General features: G+C 46.6%; 1 protein-coding gene across 1 annotated transcript in view; it reads right to left on the bottom strand.

Annotated features, from left to right (window-relative positions):
- The window catches only part of TADA2A (transcriptional adaptor 2A), a 426671-nt gene that overhangs the window by 348225 nt on the left and 60245 nt on the right, over window positions 1–18201 (bottom strand). Inside the window, exons 2-5 of the mRNA XM_069614669.1 lie at window positions 5682–5788; window positions 4265–4324; window positions 4065–4156; window positions 2847–3004 (exon numbers count right to left, since the gene is read on the bottom strand). Of these exons, the coding sequence (XP_069470770.1) occupies window positions 2847–3004; window positions 4065–4156; window positions 4265–4324; window positions 5682–5788 (417 nt within the window). The remainder of the gene's footprint in view (window positions 1–2846; window positions 3005–4064; window positions 4157–4264; window positions 4325–5681; window positions 5789–18201) is intronic.

Here is an 18201-nt window from a genome sequence, read left to right as displayed (position 1 = left end):
TGAGGGTGGAGAGGTCCAACACAACTCTCAGGCCAGCCTGGTTCTTTTGTATGGCGAAAATCCTGGAATAGAAGCCCAAGCCTCGCTGGGAGGCTGGTACTTTCTCTACTGCCTGGCTCTCGATGAGCAAACCGATTTCTGATATGATATGATATGGTATTTGTAACGCGCCTATACACAAGTGTTTCAAGGCGCGACGAGGCAGGGAGGGAGGGAAACAAGGGGAAGACAGACAAACGATCCTACTAGGCCAGGTGTCATTCAGATCACGCAAGTGCAGAGGTAAGGGGAAAAGGAGGAAGTGCAGGGGGAGGAGGTGGGGGGGAAAGTGCAGTACAAGGTAAGTAGCGTAAAAAAAATAATAATTAATAAATAATAATTGCTGTCCCAATCTGTGGGAGGAGAGCAAGGACCCAGTAGACGGTACCCTGTGGATACTACGGATAGGATCCAGGGGTCTGCAAACCTCTGACACCAAGACTGTCCGTGAAGGGCAAGCCTGCCCCCCACTGGAGACACGTGGGTCCGAAGGGGTGCGTCATGCTTTCTTTCCCTCTGAGGCTGTTGCAGAGGAGAGGGACTGAAAAAAGCCCTTGCTCCCCCCCCCTTTTTGCTGTTTGTGCCGGTGCTGACTGAGAATGGTCAGGCTGTCTGGACCCCCATTCTTGGAAGCCCCGGAACCCGCCGAACACCAGCCCCTTGTTTGAGCGTTGATGTGACGAGGTGTACGCCTTGGGCATGACATTCGTGAGGGTAAGTTCTGGAAGGAAGTCTGCTATTTCCCGCCAAAGCCTCTGGTTAACGGCTCCCAGCATGGCATCCTCACTGGATTGTCGAAGGTGCAGTGAGGCGTTGGAATAAACCTTTCCGTAGGCCTCCAAGATCTTCTCCTCCTTGCCTAGGATCGCCCAAGACGAGGTGGCCAAGGACGGCTTGGAGTAGAGTGACGCTGCAGCGATCACCGAAGAGTGCGGTAGAGGGTGTGTCAACAGCAAGAGTGGATCCCCCTCTAATTGCCTATACTTGGTGTTGAGGTGCCGATTGACAGGTTGGGCCAAATGGGGTTTAAGCCATACCTTTTTGGCCAATGCGACAATGTCCTTCGGCCTCGGGATACCTGTTCTAGCTACGGGCGAGGACCGCGGCCAGGACCCCCGTCTCCGGTTGCTTGACCTCTGGTTGCGGAAGCCCCAAATATTCTGCCAGACCTCCGAGCCGTCCATGGAAGGCCTTGGCTGAAGATGGCATGTCTGGGTACTCCTCCATCAGTGGATCCGGCTGGTCTGGAATGGGTGGAGGAGTCCTGGGCACCGAGGGCTGTGGTGTAGGAACTGGAGCTGGTGGATGCTGGTATGGAACCGGCTGAATTGTGGGAGGCAGGGGAGCCGGAATTGAAGGAGCAGGAAAGGGCAGTATGGGCTGCACCGGGGCCTGCAGAGCCAGAGCCATAGGAGGAATGACTATAGGTGAAGGCGTAGGGGCCAGAGGGATGGTCCCCATTTGAGGAGAGCTCATGAGCGTGAGGAACTTTTAAAAAAACCTGTCCTCACAGGCCGGTGGGGTGGCAGGTGATATTGACGGGGTAGCAGAAGGCGGCTGGGGGCGGTGTGTACTCAGTCTTGTCTGTGGCAAGAGAAATCTGCCCGGCAATGCTGATGGATAAGCAGTAGGCCGCGTACCTGGTTGAGACCAGTCTCACCTCGAAACTCGCTCTCCCACCTGTTCCACACAAAGGGCAGTATCGGACGAGCATCTATTCTGTCAGGTGCAGCGGCCATCTTGTCACGCTGTGTGCCACGTGCCAAAGTCGTGGTGCCTGCCCCGCTTGGCCCAGCCTCCTCCAGGACTCTTGGCGGTGGAGCATGAGACCAACCCTGCACCTCAGGACGGGACCTGGTAGGCGTGTTGCCCTTGGCCGCATTGCCGGTAGTGGTGCATACAGACGCCCCCTCGTACATCTTCCCGGTAATAGGGCATAGCCCCTCGGGCGTAAACCCGGTGAAAAAACCTTGCGGTCCCTAAGCACTGTCCACAGAAGGATCTCATGGCCCCATTGGCCTGGCGGCAGGTAGCTGGAGCAGCCACGGTACTTGTGCTGGTTCGAGAACCTGAAAGGTTCCTCCCGCTCAGGAGTTTCCTTGTGATGGAGTCGCCCTTGCGGGGTGCAATAGAAAATAGTGGCCCTACCTTAGGCCTTGACTTGTGTCGGACGAAGTCCTTCAAGTCCTCTGGAGGAGACTTCTCCAAGAGCTCCCCCCACAAGGATAGCCTATCCTTCAGAGCGCGCAGTGTAAGCGTGTCACAGGTGGAACAACCCTCCAAGCCGTGATCAGGGCCAAGGCAGCAGAGGCAAAGAGCATGGGGGTCATCCGTAGGGAAGAGTCCTTCGCAGGCTGGACACCTGCTGAAGTGTGCTGAAGTCGACATGTGCAGGGGAGGAGCGTGGCGCCAAATGACAGAGTACCTGATTGAACAAAACAGAAGCCAAAAGATAGAAGAAAGTATACAGGGAAGAGCGCGTGGAATTACAAGGCCGAAGCCAAACCCAGGAGCGCTGGTGAAATCGGCCCGTTCCCCGTCGATGCGGAAAAGGGGACTGGCGCCGGTGGGCAGAGTCAGTGGAGAGCATGCTCCGAGGCCCGCGCCTCTAAATTTAAAGGGGGAGAAGGTTTTTCTGGTGAAAAAGGTTCTGTCTACCGTCCCTAGCGAGGGGCGCCCATGCAGTATGGAGGAAAGAGGACGGGACGTAGGAGTATGTGTTAAATCCCATGATGCAGTGCAATGGGGGCATTATGTAAGAGACAGCAGCTGGGAACAAAACCATAAATCATGCGGCTCAAACTCACTTAGGAAGGGGATGGTGGAGTCTGCATTCTTCGCTTCTTCAGCATGCTTCCAGTTCAACAACGTTGATGCAAAAAGGGGATTGTTGATGAAATGCTTCATGTAATGTTTCTCGCACTCATCCTTGGTCTTCGAGCGCATCTGATTAGCTACATCCTGCCTAAAAGGGAAAGGAAACAGGTTTGCTGCTGAAATGACACCTTCACTCGGTACCATTCAACTCCATAAACTGCCCCACTCCTCCATTAGCACTGGGTTAGGTGTGATGTTTAGATAGCTGGGAACCACAAAGCTTGTGCACTTCATCATGCACAGTAATTGGCGGTTTCATACTCTTCACCTCCAAAGGGGAAAATTGTAAAACAGACAAGCATGTGTGACAATGTGTAAAAACAAAGGTAGCAAATATGGTAGACTCAGTAAATGTGGTTGCTACGCATGTTTGTCTTGAATACTGGGGTTTATAGTGATAGCATCGAATGCAAAAGCATCGAATGCAAAAGCCTCGAAAAAAAATGCATCGAAAAAATGCATTTTTTTCTTGATTTTTTTTAAAGGAGGGTTCCCCCTTAACCCCCATTTTTTCCCCTTAAAACCCATTTTAATAGAATAAAAAACCTTTACCTACAAAAAAATTCATTTTTTCGAGGCTTTTGCATTCGATGCATTGTATTCAATGCACTGGATACCGAATAACATAACTGGATGAAATCCTAGGTTTTTTTTTTTAATATCCAAATGTAAAGCGGCCTGATACGAGCCAAGTCTGTTCGAAAATGTTTGTTTTAATTTGCAAGTGCTTTAGGTAGGATTTTTAAAAAAAGTTTATAAAACTCTTCAAAATGAAGAGCAAAAGATGTTACAGAAAGTAAATCAATTGCAATGGTGTTGTGTTTCTATATGGTTCACTTTTGGAAGGGGGAAAGGGAAGAATTCTGCTGTTACAAACCCTATGAAGAAGGCATGTCTGGGATAGATCGAGCTCCACACTGCTGTATCTAAACAAGGAACTTGAACTGAGTCCCTTAAATTGTAAGCCAAAAGAAAGCCAGCTCTAAAGTCCTGCGTTTTAAGTTATGAAAAGCCTGGCCGCACATTCAAATCTCCAGATGAGAGACGTGAAGCACAGTCAATCTAAACACTTTCTCCATTACTGAGACTAGATCACAAAATAAATGCAAATGCCCTGAGACACAAATTATAAACCTTCCAAACCTCACCAGTTTCCAAACCCGCAATCCATCACTGCCTCCAAGAGGGACATTTCTTCCTGTGCGGACCAGCTTGGATCAAGGACGGGGAAGTCGGAGGTCTACCAAAATAATAATAATAATAATACATTAGAATAAGAAACCTGTAAAAATAGAATTTCTAAATCGCAGCACAAACGAAATCCAGCTCTGCACCCGCAAGCCATTACCATGATTTCATAGCTGTGGTCACTTTGATGCTTCTTGTACTCAAATCCTCTGGTAAAGCACTGCAAGAGGAACGTAAAAGTATTAAAAGGACGACACGGCGCAGTCTATTTAAAATGAGTGCAATCGAGTAGGGTCAAATAAACACAGTATATTCTAATTCACTGAGACTGCAGTTTAGGTACACAAGACAGAACTGCTGAAGAGGATTATTTGCAGGTCAGTGTCTTCATTTTTGAGGTGGAACATGAAAACAGTCATTTTAAAAATCTAATGAAAATGCAGGTACCGATTGAGAACCGTGTTGCGCTCTCCTTTTATTCACTAAATATGTATATTTGATTCATTATATATTGTTTCTAAATTCTACATTAGCTGCACTGGGTATGTTTAGGACCTATCCCTGTAGGTGTCATTTATACACATACAACTACCAAATTGTGTAAGGGTTTTTAACAAACCAAATAAAAGATCCATTCCTTACAGTAGCACATTTATAAAACTTTGTTTCCATAAACGTCTCACTTCAAGAATACAGTTTTAAATACCTTCAACATGTACTGCTAATTTAAGGCTTAACGAAAATGACCAGGTCTGCTAGCACGTGGCCAGGCATTACATTGCTACATTCTATTGATTTCTTCAGTTCCAGGCATGGATGCAATTTATTATTATTTTGTTTTAATAGTGTCACGTGTTTACATTGTCCTGACTCAGAAAGGGGGGAGTTTTGCTCGCAGTTTTCTTGTAAATTCAGGGAAGACAAATTCAGGGAAGACCCACCCGACCCACAGAAGTCCCTTACTCCATTACTTCTCCCAGCCCCTTACCTTTTTAAATTGTTGCACTAAGTGTACAAAACCTTCCTCCCCTTTTCAATTGGAGTTAAGAAGCAAAACCACCATTACTGCACCAAAATTGTTTAAATAAGTATATTTTTAAAACTACACGTTGTTGGAGTTGATATTTATACAAGCCCCAGGTTTCCACGATGTCTTTTAAAATGGAGGAAATTGCAATTTCTAGGAACTGTCATCAACATACTTGACAAGTTAAATAGCCGCCCCCTTTATTTATCCCTCCATTCACTTCCCCTTCTACTGTCAATTGCATAGCTCTCCATGGGACTTCTACACACTAGTACTGTTTCAGTTGAGGTCCTAACATGCAAAAACTGTTTGGCATAGAATCTCATTTTTTGGAAAGTAGAAGAAGCCTAGATTCGAACGTCTCGGGAGGATAGCTCAGCAGCAACGTGCTTGCCTTTTGAAACAAGTCGATACGGAGCAACACAGGTTAGATCCCCGGGTCCGTGCTTAGAAACCTCCGGGTATTAAGCGTGTTATAATAATAACGCAGCTGTCCTAGTTCCAATCAACAAATTAAAAGGCGGATCGATCATAACTCTGTACCATTTACCTGTAAGCACAAAAAGAACGGGGGAGGTCCGCATTCTGCACATTTGATGTATGGCTCCATAAGGTAGGAAGAGCAGCCCCGACAAGGCGGCTTGTCAAAAGGATCACCTTGAACAAAACAAAGAAAACGAGGTTCACGCAACACATTTCTGACCTGTTTTCCAACCGGACAACAACCTTAAGAACGCGGACTGTATTTACTTTACAGAACGGCTTTAGCAAAGTGGGTTACTAGAACATGAAGTGAGTCAGACATTATGCCACTGTTTATTGTTCATGCCATGCTGTTTCAGAACCTAACTTTGTGGCAGAATCGATGCATTGGTTCAGCTTTCTGAAGGAAAGTGATTAATGCCCGATACTGTCACACAACAAATATAGTGACTATTGTGTTCCACAGAGACCACCACCTTTGCTCTTCGGCATTTACTGCCATCCAGGGGGGCCTTTTGATCATCAACAACACACCAATTATTTGTACACTACATACCTCGAGCTGGGGTGGAAACCACTGGCATTCTAATGCCACTCATTCTGTCTTAAATGCCAACAGTGGTTGCAAGGGTAAGGATTGACAGAAATGGGTAGAGGAGATAGCAATTCGAGGCATGAATATATTTCTCCCTGTCATATTAGACCTTTTTTAAAATGTTTACTTTGTTTATTGATGGTCTCGGCAGATACAACACAACATCCATTTCCACATCATAAGATATACATTGCCAGCAGGCATATCATAATCACACAGTAATACAATTTAATTTACAAAGAAGGTTCATCATCAGAGATCATTTCACATAGATACATTCTGAACAGGGCCCAGATGTCCTTGGGGTAGCTTGTCTTAGACACAGTCAGTATGTATAGTTCCTCACATGCATTGACGTGTGCTAGTTCTTGAAGGAAGTGGTCTATGTGTGGTGGGGCAGGGCTCTTCCAGCTCTGCAGTATGCACTTTTGCTATCACACAAGAAATATTAAACAGTCTCCTGGTGGTTTCTGCGCTCTTACCGATATCTCTGAACAGGTACTTTTGGGGAGTCAGGGAGGCTGGTATTTGAGTTATCTCTTCTATAATACCTGCTACGTTTTTCCAAAACCCAGCCACCACCGGACATTCCCAATGCATGTGGAACGATCCTGCCTGAGGTGTTTTACAACTGGGACATTCCCCTGTACCATCAATTGTGAATTCGGGCATTTATGCTGGAGTATAATGCAGTCTATTTAGGACCTTCAACTGAATCAAACGCAGGCCTTCATTAAGTGATACAGTTTTGGTGAGTGCACAGTACTTGGGTATGCCCATTACTGATGAGAAATGATCCATGTCTTTTTCCCCATTTGTCTTTAATGTCATTTAGTGTAGGAGTGTGTCTGTGTTAGTGCATACAATTTAGAGATTCCGAGACCTTCCCCCGACGTTGCCAACTGCAAACATGGGTGTACGGAGGGGGGGGGGGGGGTTCATCTGGGAAGAGCGGCCACCATGCACTAAACGCGGATCTCATTCGGTAGTATTGGAGTGCCCTCAGTGGTCCCCCAGCGATCGTGTTTCTAAAGTCATCTAGGGACACAAATTTCCCATTTGGGAAAACGTCCCGCATCCTAATTTCTTTGTTTGGGTCCCAAGTTCTCTGAAGTGTTTCATCGAATGTTGGGGGGATATCAGGGAAGTTCCAAAGGGGAACGTCCGGGTCATACGGCGCCTCTAGCTTTAGTCTCTTACAGATCTCCCCCTAAGCTCGGACCTTACCACTCACAGGATCAAGGTGACATGGATCTTTGTGTCGTAAGCTGAAGACGACAGAACGGAGGTCGGTAGGGGATGCAGCATATTTCTCTATCCATATATGGGGTGAACTGTCTGATGAGTTATACCAGTGTTTGGCGAATTGTGCCTATGCGACTAAGTCATATAGTTCGAAATCTGGTGCAGCAATACCACCCGAACAGTACGGTTCAACCATTTTTTCCCACTTCATTGTAGCTGTTTTCCCGTCCCAGAGAAATGTCACCATGAATCGGAGCTTCTCGAAAAAGGTTCTACCCCGGCCATATGGGTATATTCACGAAGAGGTAGAGCAATTTGGGGAGAACGACCATTTTCAGGATTGCGACCCGAACATGCACGGAGATGGGAAGTTAGGCCCACATCTGAAATTTAGTGTTCAGCAGATGCTGCACTTGTTCGTGGTTGTCCGAGTATAGTGTCTGCCTATCCCCAGAGACCAATATGCCCAGATACCGGATGTGGTGGGTCGACCATTTGAATCCACAGGTTGCCGCCGGGCATGTGGTGGCTGGAGTCAGTAGGAAGATCTCAGATTTAATGTTATTAATCTTTTAGCTGGAATATTCAGCAAATTTGTGTATTTCCGACATAATAGGTGCCAGGTTAGCTTTGGGGTCCCGGATATACAGGAGAGTATCCTCTGCATATAATGAGATAGATTGAGTTGGGCCCGTCATCCTTATTCTTCTGTTCCTGCATTTCTGTCCAACAAATGCCACCATAGGCTCTATGGTCAAGGCAAATAATATAGGTGAGAACGGACAGCCTTGTCTGGTACCCCTTCCCAGTAAAAACATTTCAGAGATTGTACGGTTAGTCAGGTCTCTGGCTCCGGGCGCAGTATACAGTAGTTTCACATATTTAATAAATTGACGGCCCACTCTGAATGCCTCCAGCACCGAGAGGAGGTACACCCATGACACCGAGTCCAAAGCCTTTTCGGCATCTAGGGAGACTGCTACTGCACATGCGTCAGGGTTTATTTGTGCCCTTACCCCGAACACTACGCAGATTCAAGGCATTGGATCTTGTGGGGATGAACCCATTCAGGTCGGGGTGCACCAAGGTCGGCATGCTAGGCATTAGCCTATTCGCCAATACTTTCGCAAATATCTTGGCGTCTGCATTAATTAATAAGGGTCTATAAGAAGACATGTCCTGGGGAGGATGTCAGGGTTTTGGCAGTACATTAATTATGGCTTCCCTCATTGATTCAGGCAGTATATCCCGTTCCAGCGCTTCCTCCCATACCTTTAACAGTATCGGGACCAGTTCCATCTGGAACTCCTTATAAAGTTCAGCCACCAGACCATCTGAACCCGGGGTCCTTCTGGACGACAATGCTTTTATTGCTTCAGTAATTTCTTCTCCGGTGACCGGTTGTTCAAGAACCAATTTCACTTCTAATGGGAGCTTCGGGAGTTTGAGATCACTAAGGTATTCCTGCATTTCTGATGCAGTCTTTTTATCCCTATTGCTGTATAATTCCTGATAGAACTTAGCAAATTCCCTGTTTATTCCCTCGTCCCTCGTGATCACTTTTCCATCTGTCGAGCAGATACTTGCTATTAGGTTTTGTCGCCGATCAGCTTTGATCAAGTTGACCAGGGACCTTCCTGCCTTATTACTCTCCCTGTATCTACGTGCTCGAGCTGGGGGCAGCAATATATTGTATCTCCCTAGTGGCCAGATTATCAAAGTCCCTCAAAAGTTTATTGATGTCAGCAAGTGTATCTTAATTGTGGGTCTGGCTGTAGGCTCTCTCTAAGGTGCGCAACTGAGTCTCGACCTCAGCAAGCTCACAACGCACAGATTTCAGGAGACCTGTGGTTTTGGATATCAGAAACCCCCTCACCCACACCTTGAATGATTTCCAGAGTGTGGAGTACTGATCAACCGTCCCCTCATTATTAGTGAAGAATTCTGCAATCTCCTTATGTAGAGATTCAACTACATTTGGGTCAGTTGATATTTTGGCGGGCATTCTCCATCTCCTTGCAGGTTTGGGGGTATCCTGTAACATAAGCTCAAGTGATATTGGGGAGTGATCAGATAGTGTGCGGGGGTGAATCTCACATTTCCTTAGTGCATCCGACATGGAAGAGGAAAGGAACCAATAGTCAATACGTGACTTTGAGTCATGCACTGAGGAGTAATGTGTGTATTGGCTACTTTTGGATGTAGCTCCCTCCATGCATCCATCAGCGATAACTGTGGCATGATTTGGCCCAGTGTGATCGCCGCCTTAGTGGGTGGCCCCTTGATTGTTGCAGATCTGTCCAGTGTTGTGTCCAGAACCACGTTAAAGTCCCCTCCCCATATTATGTTGGATTCATCCAGCGAGGCAAGTATGTCTAAAATGTTGAGGTAAAAACTCGGGTCGTCTATATTAGGGCCATAGGTGTTGACTAACGTGACCGGTCTGCCTACTATTTAACCCAATACTACCACGTATCTCCCCAGGGGATCTGCCTTGTGGCCTTTAGATTGAAATCCCGATGAAGGGTGTAACATCGTGAGTACCCCCTCTGGCCTGAGTGGAGTAATCTGTATGGTATCTCCGTTTGCCCCAGTTAGTCAAGATATTTGCATGACTGGCCCCTTGAGCATGTGTTTCCTGCAACATTAATAAGTGTGGAGCATGTCTAGTGACATAGGACCCAATTTTCCTGGATTTCATAGGGTTAAGCGCACAGACATTCCATGATAGAAGATTGATCTTTAACCTGTCACCTGCAAGAAGGTTGTGTACATTCGTATTCAGCTTCTGGTTTTACCAGTATATGTGAGCGTTTAATGGGGGCATCATCAGCATCCGCAAGACCATAAATTTGAAAACATTTAACACCTGCAACTTGTCACATCTTCCCAGCCGTGCTAGATGGACGTTTGTGGAGCAATCTTCCCCTCCCCCCCTCATCCCACCCCCCATCCGTATCATCCACCCCAACTTGACGAAGGTCCCATTCAATCTTTTGCTTTTGGAGCTCTCCTGAGGCTGCCAGGTTGCTATCACATGGCTACCAGACCCAGGTTCCTGATCCAGTTCCAAGGGTAGCGTATAGAGCCACCCACTAAGACGGAGACAACATTGCAACTAGTGTAAAGGATATCAGTTTATATATCGTTCAGTCGGCCGGATCACGTCTTTCTTCTTCCGGGCGAGGTCTGCCACTCTGATCTGGTCTCCGCTCTCGGGGTGGGGGGGTTGGGGGGGGGCATATGGAGGGGTATGGAGGCCTCAACATAGGCCATGGCCGCAGCAAAAGTGTGCTCTCCCCCGATGCTGGATTCTCATCTTGGCTGGAAATATTAGGGCATATGGTACCGGTGGTGCTCTTAGAAGTCATTTGACTGGTTCATATGATCTTCTGTTTGCCTGGACTCCTGCAGCGAAATCTGGATATATTTGTATGCAGTTTTCCTCATATTGTAGCGTGCCCTGTTCTCTCACCATCCTGACTATTGTATCTCTATCTCTGTAGTTGAGGAGACAGGCAATTATTGTGTGGGGTGGTGCACCTGGTTTAGGTGCAGGAGCCAGTGTGCAATGTGCTCTTTCAACTAGGAAGTGTTCTGAGAAGGATTCTGCGCCGAAGAAAGATTTGAGAAGCGATTCCACCTGTGGCTCCATTGCACCTTCACCAAATTTTTCGGAAACACCCAAAATTCGAACATTGTTTCTCCTGGGTCTTGATTAGAGATCCACGCACTTATTTTGCATCTTGGATAAATTATCTTTCAGCTGGGCAGTGTCCCGGCTGAGGTGGGCAATTGTGTCTTCGTTGGAGCTGATCCTGCCCTCCGCTTCAGTAATACGCAAGCTTTCTTTGTCTACTCTTGCCTTCAGGGAGCCGATGATAGCAACAATGTCATCTAGCTTAACGTTTACTGCTAGGAAGCCATTTGTACTATAGTTGTTAGCCGGTCTTCCCAGTCATCATTCTCTCTTTCAGCTTGAGCATTAGGAGTATGTGGTGTCTCCATCGCGGGACCTTGTGACTGGCTATTCGTAAATGAGATCCACAGGGCCTTTTTTCTTGGCACCTGCTCCTTTCGTCATTTTCCCAGGCGTCTGTGGTTCTTCCGCATCAGGTACCACATCGTCTGGGATTATGGCACGTATTTTGTATTGAGATCAATGCTAGTGGAACAGAGATTGTGGCCAGCCCGGCGTTGTTTGGTCCCCAAATCTCCAGTTATGTGCTTGATTTTCTTTCGGACTTCCAGACCTTTTTGAAGTAAATCTCGTCAGAGTTTATGGGCCAGGGGGGGGATCTCCTAGTTATCATGCCAAGTTGTGCTCGAGTCAATTTGTGTAGCGGCTCCGAGGTATAAATTACGGGTGTGACCGTACACAGCGTTGTATCGGCCACCAAAATGAGTGTTCAGATCCGTGTATGGGGTTATATTGAGAGGCCTGCCAGGCCAATTGCTGTTCACCCTGTTTACAGGACCGTCCCCCAGTCCCACAGTCTCAGGGGGTTGTATATTCCACTCATCAGACCCTTTGGCATCTTCTCTTAGTTTCCAAGCCCCAAGAGTGGACTGTGTTCTCCCACGTTAAAAGTTTACCTTATGTGAGGTGCGTCTTTAAATTTTGTTGTATTCTCCATTAATACTCGGAGCCTACTTACAGAATCCAGGCCCGTGTGTGGCAGTGCTCTCCACTTCCCCCACCTATGGTTGCGCGCTTGCTTAGCGTGGTTTGGTATACACGTTAGGGCTTTCATTTTCCACTTCACGTCCCAGTGGGAGAGTTGTGGTCGCTGGTCTCGGTCGTGATATGGGTTTATGGTCCAGGAGTGTAGCCTGTGGGAGACTCAGGCTCCGATCGTGTGTGACAAGAGATACAACTGCGACCTGGGAGCTCCCGGTCGCGGTCGTAGGCCCCACTCGTATCCTCGGTTGATCTAGAGGTAATTATGTCAATTTGGGCCCTTAGAGTCTTACACCATTACTCTGCAGTAAATATATTAGGCCCATCTGGTCGGCAATTCACCAGTATTCAGACAAGGGTGGTTTGTGTGCCCTACTCACTGTGACAGTTGGCACCTCTCGTGTCCCTGCTTACTACCGTAGTCACCTTCCAGCCCTATTTGCCTCGTAGCTTGTTGGGCCCATTCATTCGCTCGGGCGGCCCCAGTGGTGCCTGGGTGTTATGGCCGTTGGATGGACGATAGGCAGTCGATGCTGGCATTGATTGCAGTACCGTGGTCCCAACGTGTCTCCGACTGAGTGTGCCCGCAAACTGCTGCCAGCGACCAGTGCTGCCCAAGGGCGCAGGATCCGCTCGCGCTCTGGAGACCACAGTAATCCACCAGGGTTGTGTTTCTGGGTGCAGTCTGGGGCCTCCGGCCAAGGGGAAGTTCAGTCGGGGGGGTTCAGCACCAATCCAGCTACCATCAATGTAGCGGCGGCACCATATGCCAGACCCTTTTGCTGTCTTTGCGGCTCCTCAAGGTATGTCCGCCCTATCTCCAAGTTAACGGACGCACCTCCGGGTATCAGCGTCACTGATGCAGTGGCGGATTGTTGCAGCCACGCAGTTCGGGTTCGACATGGGTCAAGTGAGTCAGCCCAGTGGTAGGGCCGTGGGCCTCAGTTCAGGGGTTCGAGCTGACACTGCAGCTCTCGTCGGTTGGCATTCTCGGGCACCTCGTCCGGTAAGGGTTTCGACGTACCCAACGGATCATGTGTGCTTTCATTAGCACTCGCTGACGAGATCCCGGGTGCCTCACGGTATTGCCCACGACGAGTCCTCGTTTATGCACTGGTGTCTTCACCAACTCCGCAGCTCCTCCCCTTTGTGAGCCGTCATCATGTTGCAATAGCGGGCCAGAGTGGTTCTCTTGGGCGGCCCGCGCCTTCACCCAGACACGGCGGATTCTTCACGCGGTTTTTCTCCCAAAATAATTTGTTGTAGCAAATCAGGATTTTTACACAATGTGCGCAAGGTCTTCACCCATAAGTTCACAGGAGTCTCCGCTACGTGGGCAGCACTCCTATGCAGGGTAGTCTTAGCTCAGGACGATTATCGGATAGGAGCTCGTGGATCAGGCGGCCATCACAGCAGTGCGAAACAGCGCCCCCGTCATATCAGACCCTTATACAGCGTTCAAAACTATTGCTCATGGGAGGGGGGCAGTTATTGAAATTGCTAGTAGCAATAAGAGCCTGGCTGGCTTGACATCAAAAAGGTACCATGAGTTACACATTTGATTCCCCCAGACCAACATATCGATGTCACATTAGGTCTATTTGGAAACATGTATAAAAGGAGCATTCGGGCCCATTTTGGATCTTTAGGTCATATATAATTATCAAAAAGTTATAGCTTGCATCTCATGTGGAAGTCAGATTAACTCCTAGTTCCCCCAGGGGTCGCCCCGGTTTACTGGGTAATGCCCACTACACAGAAGCTCGGTTTAGCACCTACTGATCAAATCTTAATGTTGATACCTATGCTTAGATGGGTGTGAGAGCTGGCTGTTATTGGGCAAATCATAGGAAGTCGAATTCCTCTTCAAGACAAACCACTTATGGAATAGGGGTTCACCAAGTCACCCAAAGGATCATCATTTGCAGGATCACAAGTGCTGATTCAATTGTTTAGCATGAATATGTGTACATTAAGGGGACAGGGGGCGGGGTGCGGGGCATGGGGTGGATTGGGGTCATCTGGAACCACAATATAATTGTCTCGCTCAGGCTGTGCTGTGTTTTATGTAGCATAGAACAAGCTGTGAAATAACAGGGAACTGTAAAACAGTAGAATAACACGTTTGGAAGCAGGATAGAATGTGAAGGGTTCACACTTACAGGCCTTGCAAATGATTTAAAATCCTACTACACCTGCAGGGCAAGTTTTAGTTTACATACTCAACCTTTACAGAAATGCACTTGTCCCATAATGACGGGTGACAAAGTATTTACCAGTGCTTTCTGTAAAATGGTGCACGTCACGATAAGCACACTTCCCATTTGGTGCTATGCTGCTAACCAAAGGCCAACAATACAAAGTTTGCCTGCAGTAAATGGCAAATAAAGTTTAAAACATCTCCATACTCGGCACATGGGTACCATTCAAATGGTGCTCGCCCTTCATAAAATCTCCTTGCCAATGCGAGTGGGCTAGTAGATTTTGTGAGCCCTGGTAGAGAAGGATATGGAGATAGTGGACGCGTGAGGATAGATTCAGGGGTTACAGAATGGGGATGGAATCGTGGACCAGGCATTTATTAATACGTTGGTGGATCTGGAGCTGGGCTGCCATTGAAGTTGGTTTCCAGTTGGTTTCACAATCAGACCTTCCTAAAGGTACTGTTGAATCACAGAGTATGCATCAGCATTTCCCACCCTTGACTCCTACTATAACAAAGGAAGGCAAGGGTGTTCCCTTTTAACCCAACCAGAAAACCTCAGAGGTGCAAAGACATTAAAACTCCTCCTCCAACATCTTCCTGCTTTTTTCTAGACCAGTGTTTTTCAGCATGAGAAAGCAACTATGAATTAAATGTGTATGGGCTTCCCTACAGGATTCCACACATTGTTTTACATACATCAGGAGAAAACATCACAAAACAAAGAAGAAGTGGGTTGGGGGTCAACTGCAAAAATGTGTAGGTGCCCAGTTATGCATTGTAGTTGTCATTTATATAGCATCTTTTACCATTATTATAGTCTCAATTCGCTGGTGGTGGGAATGACCTTGTGGACCTAAGTCCTGAGTGTTGAAGGTCACGCAGTAGGATTATAATGCGTGTGTGCATTTGGCCAAATAAGGCTTAAGCACGGGCTGGCTAGGCTATGGTAGAAAGCAGCCCATGAGGTCACGCATGTGGATGGGTGCTGAGTAGTCCGGAGATGGCATGGGTGCAAGAGACTCGCTATGTGTGCAGCATGGCTGGATTTGTGATAGGTCGTCGCGGCGTACTGATGTCAGGGGTGTAATCTGGTGTAAGTAGGCTTAAAAACATTAAGGGCCTGATTCATGCAAGTGTTTTATAATGGCGCAATCCCATAGGAACACGTTCCATGAATCAGGCCACAAGTGTCCAGATAGCCCAAATGTTGTCATAGGTCGTAGCTGCATTCTACTGAGAGTGGATGGATAGCCGTGCCTGCGCCAGATGTCCACCGATGTGGAACATTTATATGTACAAAGAGCCCAGATGGAGCTCATCTTTGATGTTGCTGTGTCAGAAAGTCTGTAGAAAAAGACCAGCTACCCTCGTAGATTCTTCTAGGCACTATTGTGTGTGGAAGGTGGGGTTGGGTGCAAACCTAAAGACTCCTAAGTACAATAGACTGGCTGACCGAGTATATCTACCAATCGGTTACCATAGGATTTAGGATAGTAGGATTTTCTAGGCACCATGGATCAGCTACCTTTACAGCTTTACTAGATATCTTCATGGTTCTATCTACGCTGCTAGCAGCCGTCTACTAACTGCGATATCAGGATACCAATCCCGAGTTTGGATCTTTAGCTGTAATGGAAGGATTACCAGCGAAGATCTGGGGTGAAAGGTGGGCTAACATTATAGGTGCAGCACAAATGACCATACCAAGATCAATTTAATGCATACACTGGCCACCCTTGAGAACGTCCACTACTGTTCTTCTATGAGCAATACTGGTGCCAACCTAAATTCTTCAGGAGGAATGAGACTACTAAACTGCACGGTTTCTTTTAATACAAGCATGTGCTAAACTTCACAATGTTTCAAGAGTAACGTTTCCTCTAACAATCCAAGTATACTCTGACAATCCATCGAAGGTTGACCCAATTCCTGCCCCCCCTGCAATCCATCCGAGTGTAACAGCTTTCCTGCTCTAGCAATCCATCTAAGTGTAACATATTTCCTACCCTCAAAAATGATATACATGTGGCACATTTCCTACCCCCAAAATACGTGTAAATGTAATACATTTCCTACTCCACAGACCCGCCGAGAGCAATAAACAGTTAGTACATCTAGCATTACTATCCAAGGGGTGCAGGGTCAATCTATACACTGTTGCAACATGAAGGTGGTAGAGTAGGATGGAATGTCAGGGTTTTAAAATACAGTAATGGCTATGCTCACCGCCAGTACCAACCTTACATGGAAAAACACTCAGATTTTACTTTGGCAATACTATGAAAAACCACCTAGATTCAACTTTAGCTGTACAATGGAAAAACACTCGGATTCAATTTTGCCAGTACAATGAATACCAGTTATGCAATCCGGATAGGTGCATGTAGGTGTGAGATATTAGGTAGTAAGAGTGATGGGGTTTACTGGAGTACAGTAATGAATGCACTCCCTGCCCACACCACACTTACCTTAGCAGTTGCTGTAGGTCATCTGTGTCAGGCGTCCCAGGTGAACACTGGCAAACACCAAGTGGAGCTGCCCTTTGCCTTTGACTCTCAGCAGATGGCTGCCCAGGCAGGTACTGAAAAAGCAGCGGTCTAGTCACATACATTGGTACAGATCCTATCAGGGAACACAGTGGACGGGTTGGCGGGGGTTGGGGGGCTGGGAAAGGGCCTGCAAAGGTCGCAGCGGCAAAAGGCAAACAGGTGAAGGGAAAAAAAGAGGAAGTAGCCAAAAAATAAATAAATACATAAAAATGGGAGATGGACCATGCAGGGAAAGGCTTACCAGGTGGATTATGCTAAAACTGGTAGATGGCAGCATTACAGGGCCAGATTGATGGGCTTAATAATGATGTAAAAAGGTCATCACAGGCCCGAAAAAAGTAAGGGCCTCAAAATATGGATTTCATGGGTCCCTGGGGAAGGACTGTTGGTGTTGCCCACTGGTACATGAAAGAAAGTTTTCTCACGACTACACCAGGATAAGAGAAAAGTGGATCCGCAGAGGCATAATAGTGTTATGAAACAAATGCATCTTAAAATAACTGAAAACATAAGCGGAATTCGGTTCTATGTTCTAGGATCCGGGACTAAAAATGAGGCAGTAATATTGAATTCAGAAAAAATGACCATTTTTGCACTGAAATAAATGTAAATGTTAACAGACATTTTATATGAAGAAAGTAAAAATAACTAAAATGCATTCTTTTATTTTTTTCTAAAAAAGCTAATTCTCCATAAATATATCAATTAGTTCTAAAAATGTGTTTTTGATTTCTTAATGAGTTAGTACCACCTTTGGAATCCCCCATCTCACCTCAGTTAAACACACCGTTATTTGCACATAATATTTCTCAGCTTTGAATGTATCCTTAACAAATAGATCATTGTATGTATCTATGTAATATGTAGCCTTTTCTAGCCCTTCAATGGTCTTCTCGCCTGCTCTGAACCATACCGATAACAGACAAGCCTTTGCCTTTTTCTAATTATTATGCATTAAAATTGGGATGTTTTTGCTTTCTACATTTTTCCTTTGCTTATTGTCACCACACGTTGTTTATAACATTAATTCTTTCAGTGTTATTTGTACAGTGTACTCAGGCAGTCCTCACAAAAGGACAGACCCTCTAAGATCAGGGAAGGCCCAACAACATCGCCCTCAATTATTTGAAAAACCAGGGTTTGACATTGGAGGCAAGGCACAGAGTTCAACAGCGGCAGGGTGCATATCATCGTCATAAGGCTTTGAGAGAAAAACTATACATTTGTTCACATTTAAGGTCTATTTAGAAAGAGCAAATCTGGCTTTCCAAATCAACCTTAAATAAATACCTCCCACACGCCCGCAAGACT

This window comes from Ambystoma mexicanum, chromosome 9, assembly GCF_040938575.1.
Source record: "Ambystoma mexicanum isolate Mex_15411 chromosome 9, UKY_AmexF1_1, whole genome shotgun sequence".
NCBI classification, from domain to species: domain Eukaryota; kingdom Metazoa; phylum Chordata; class Amphibia; order Caudata; family Ambystomatidae; genus Ambystoma; species Ambystoma mexicanum.
This window is presented reverse-complemented; position numbering and strand designations above follow the sequence as displayed.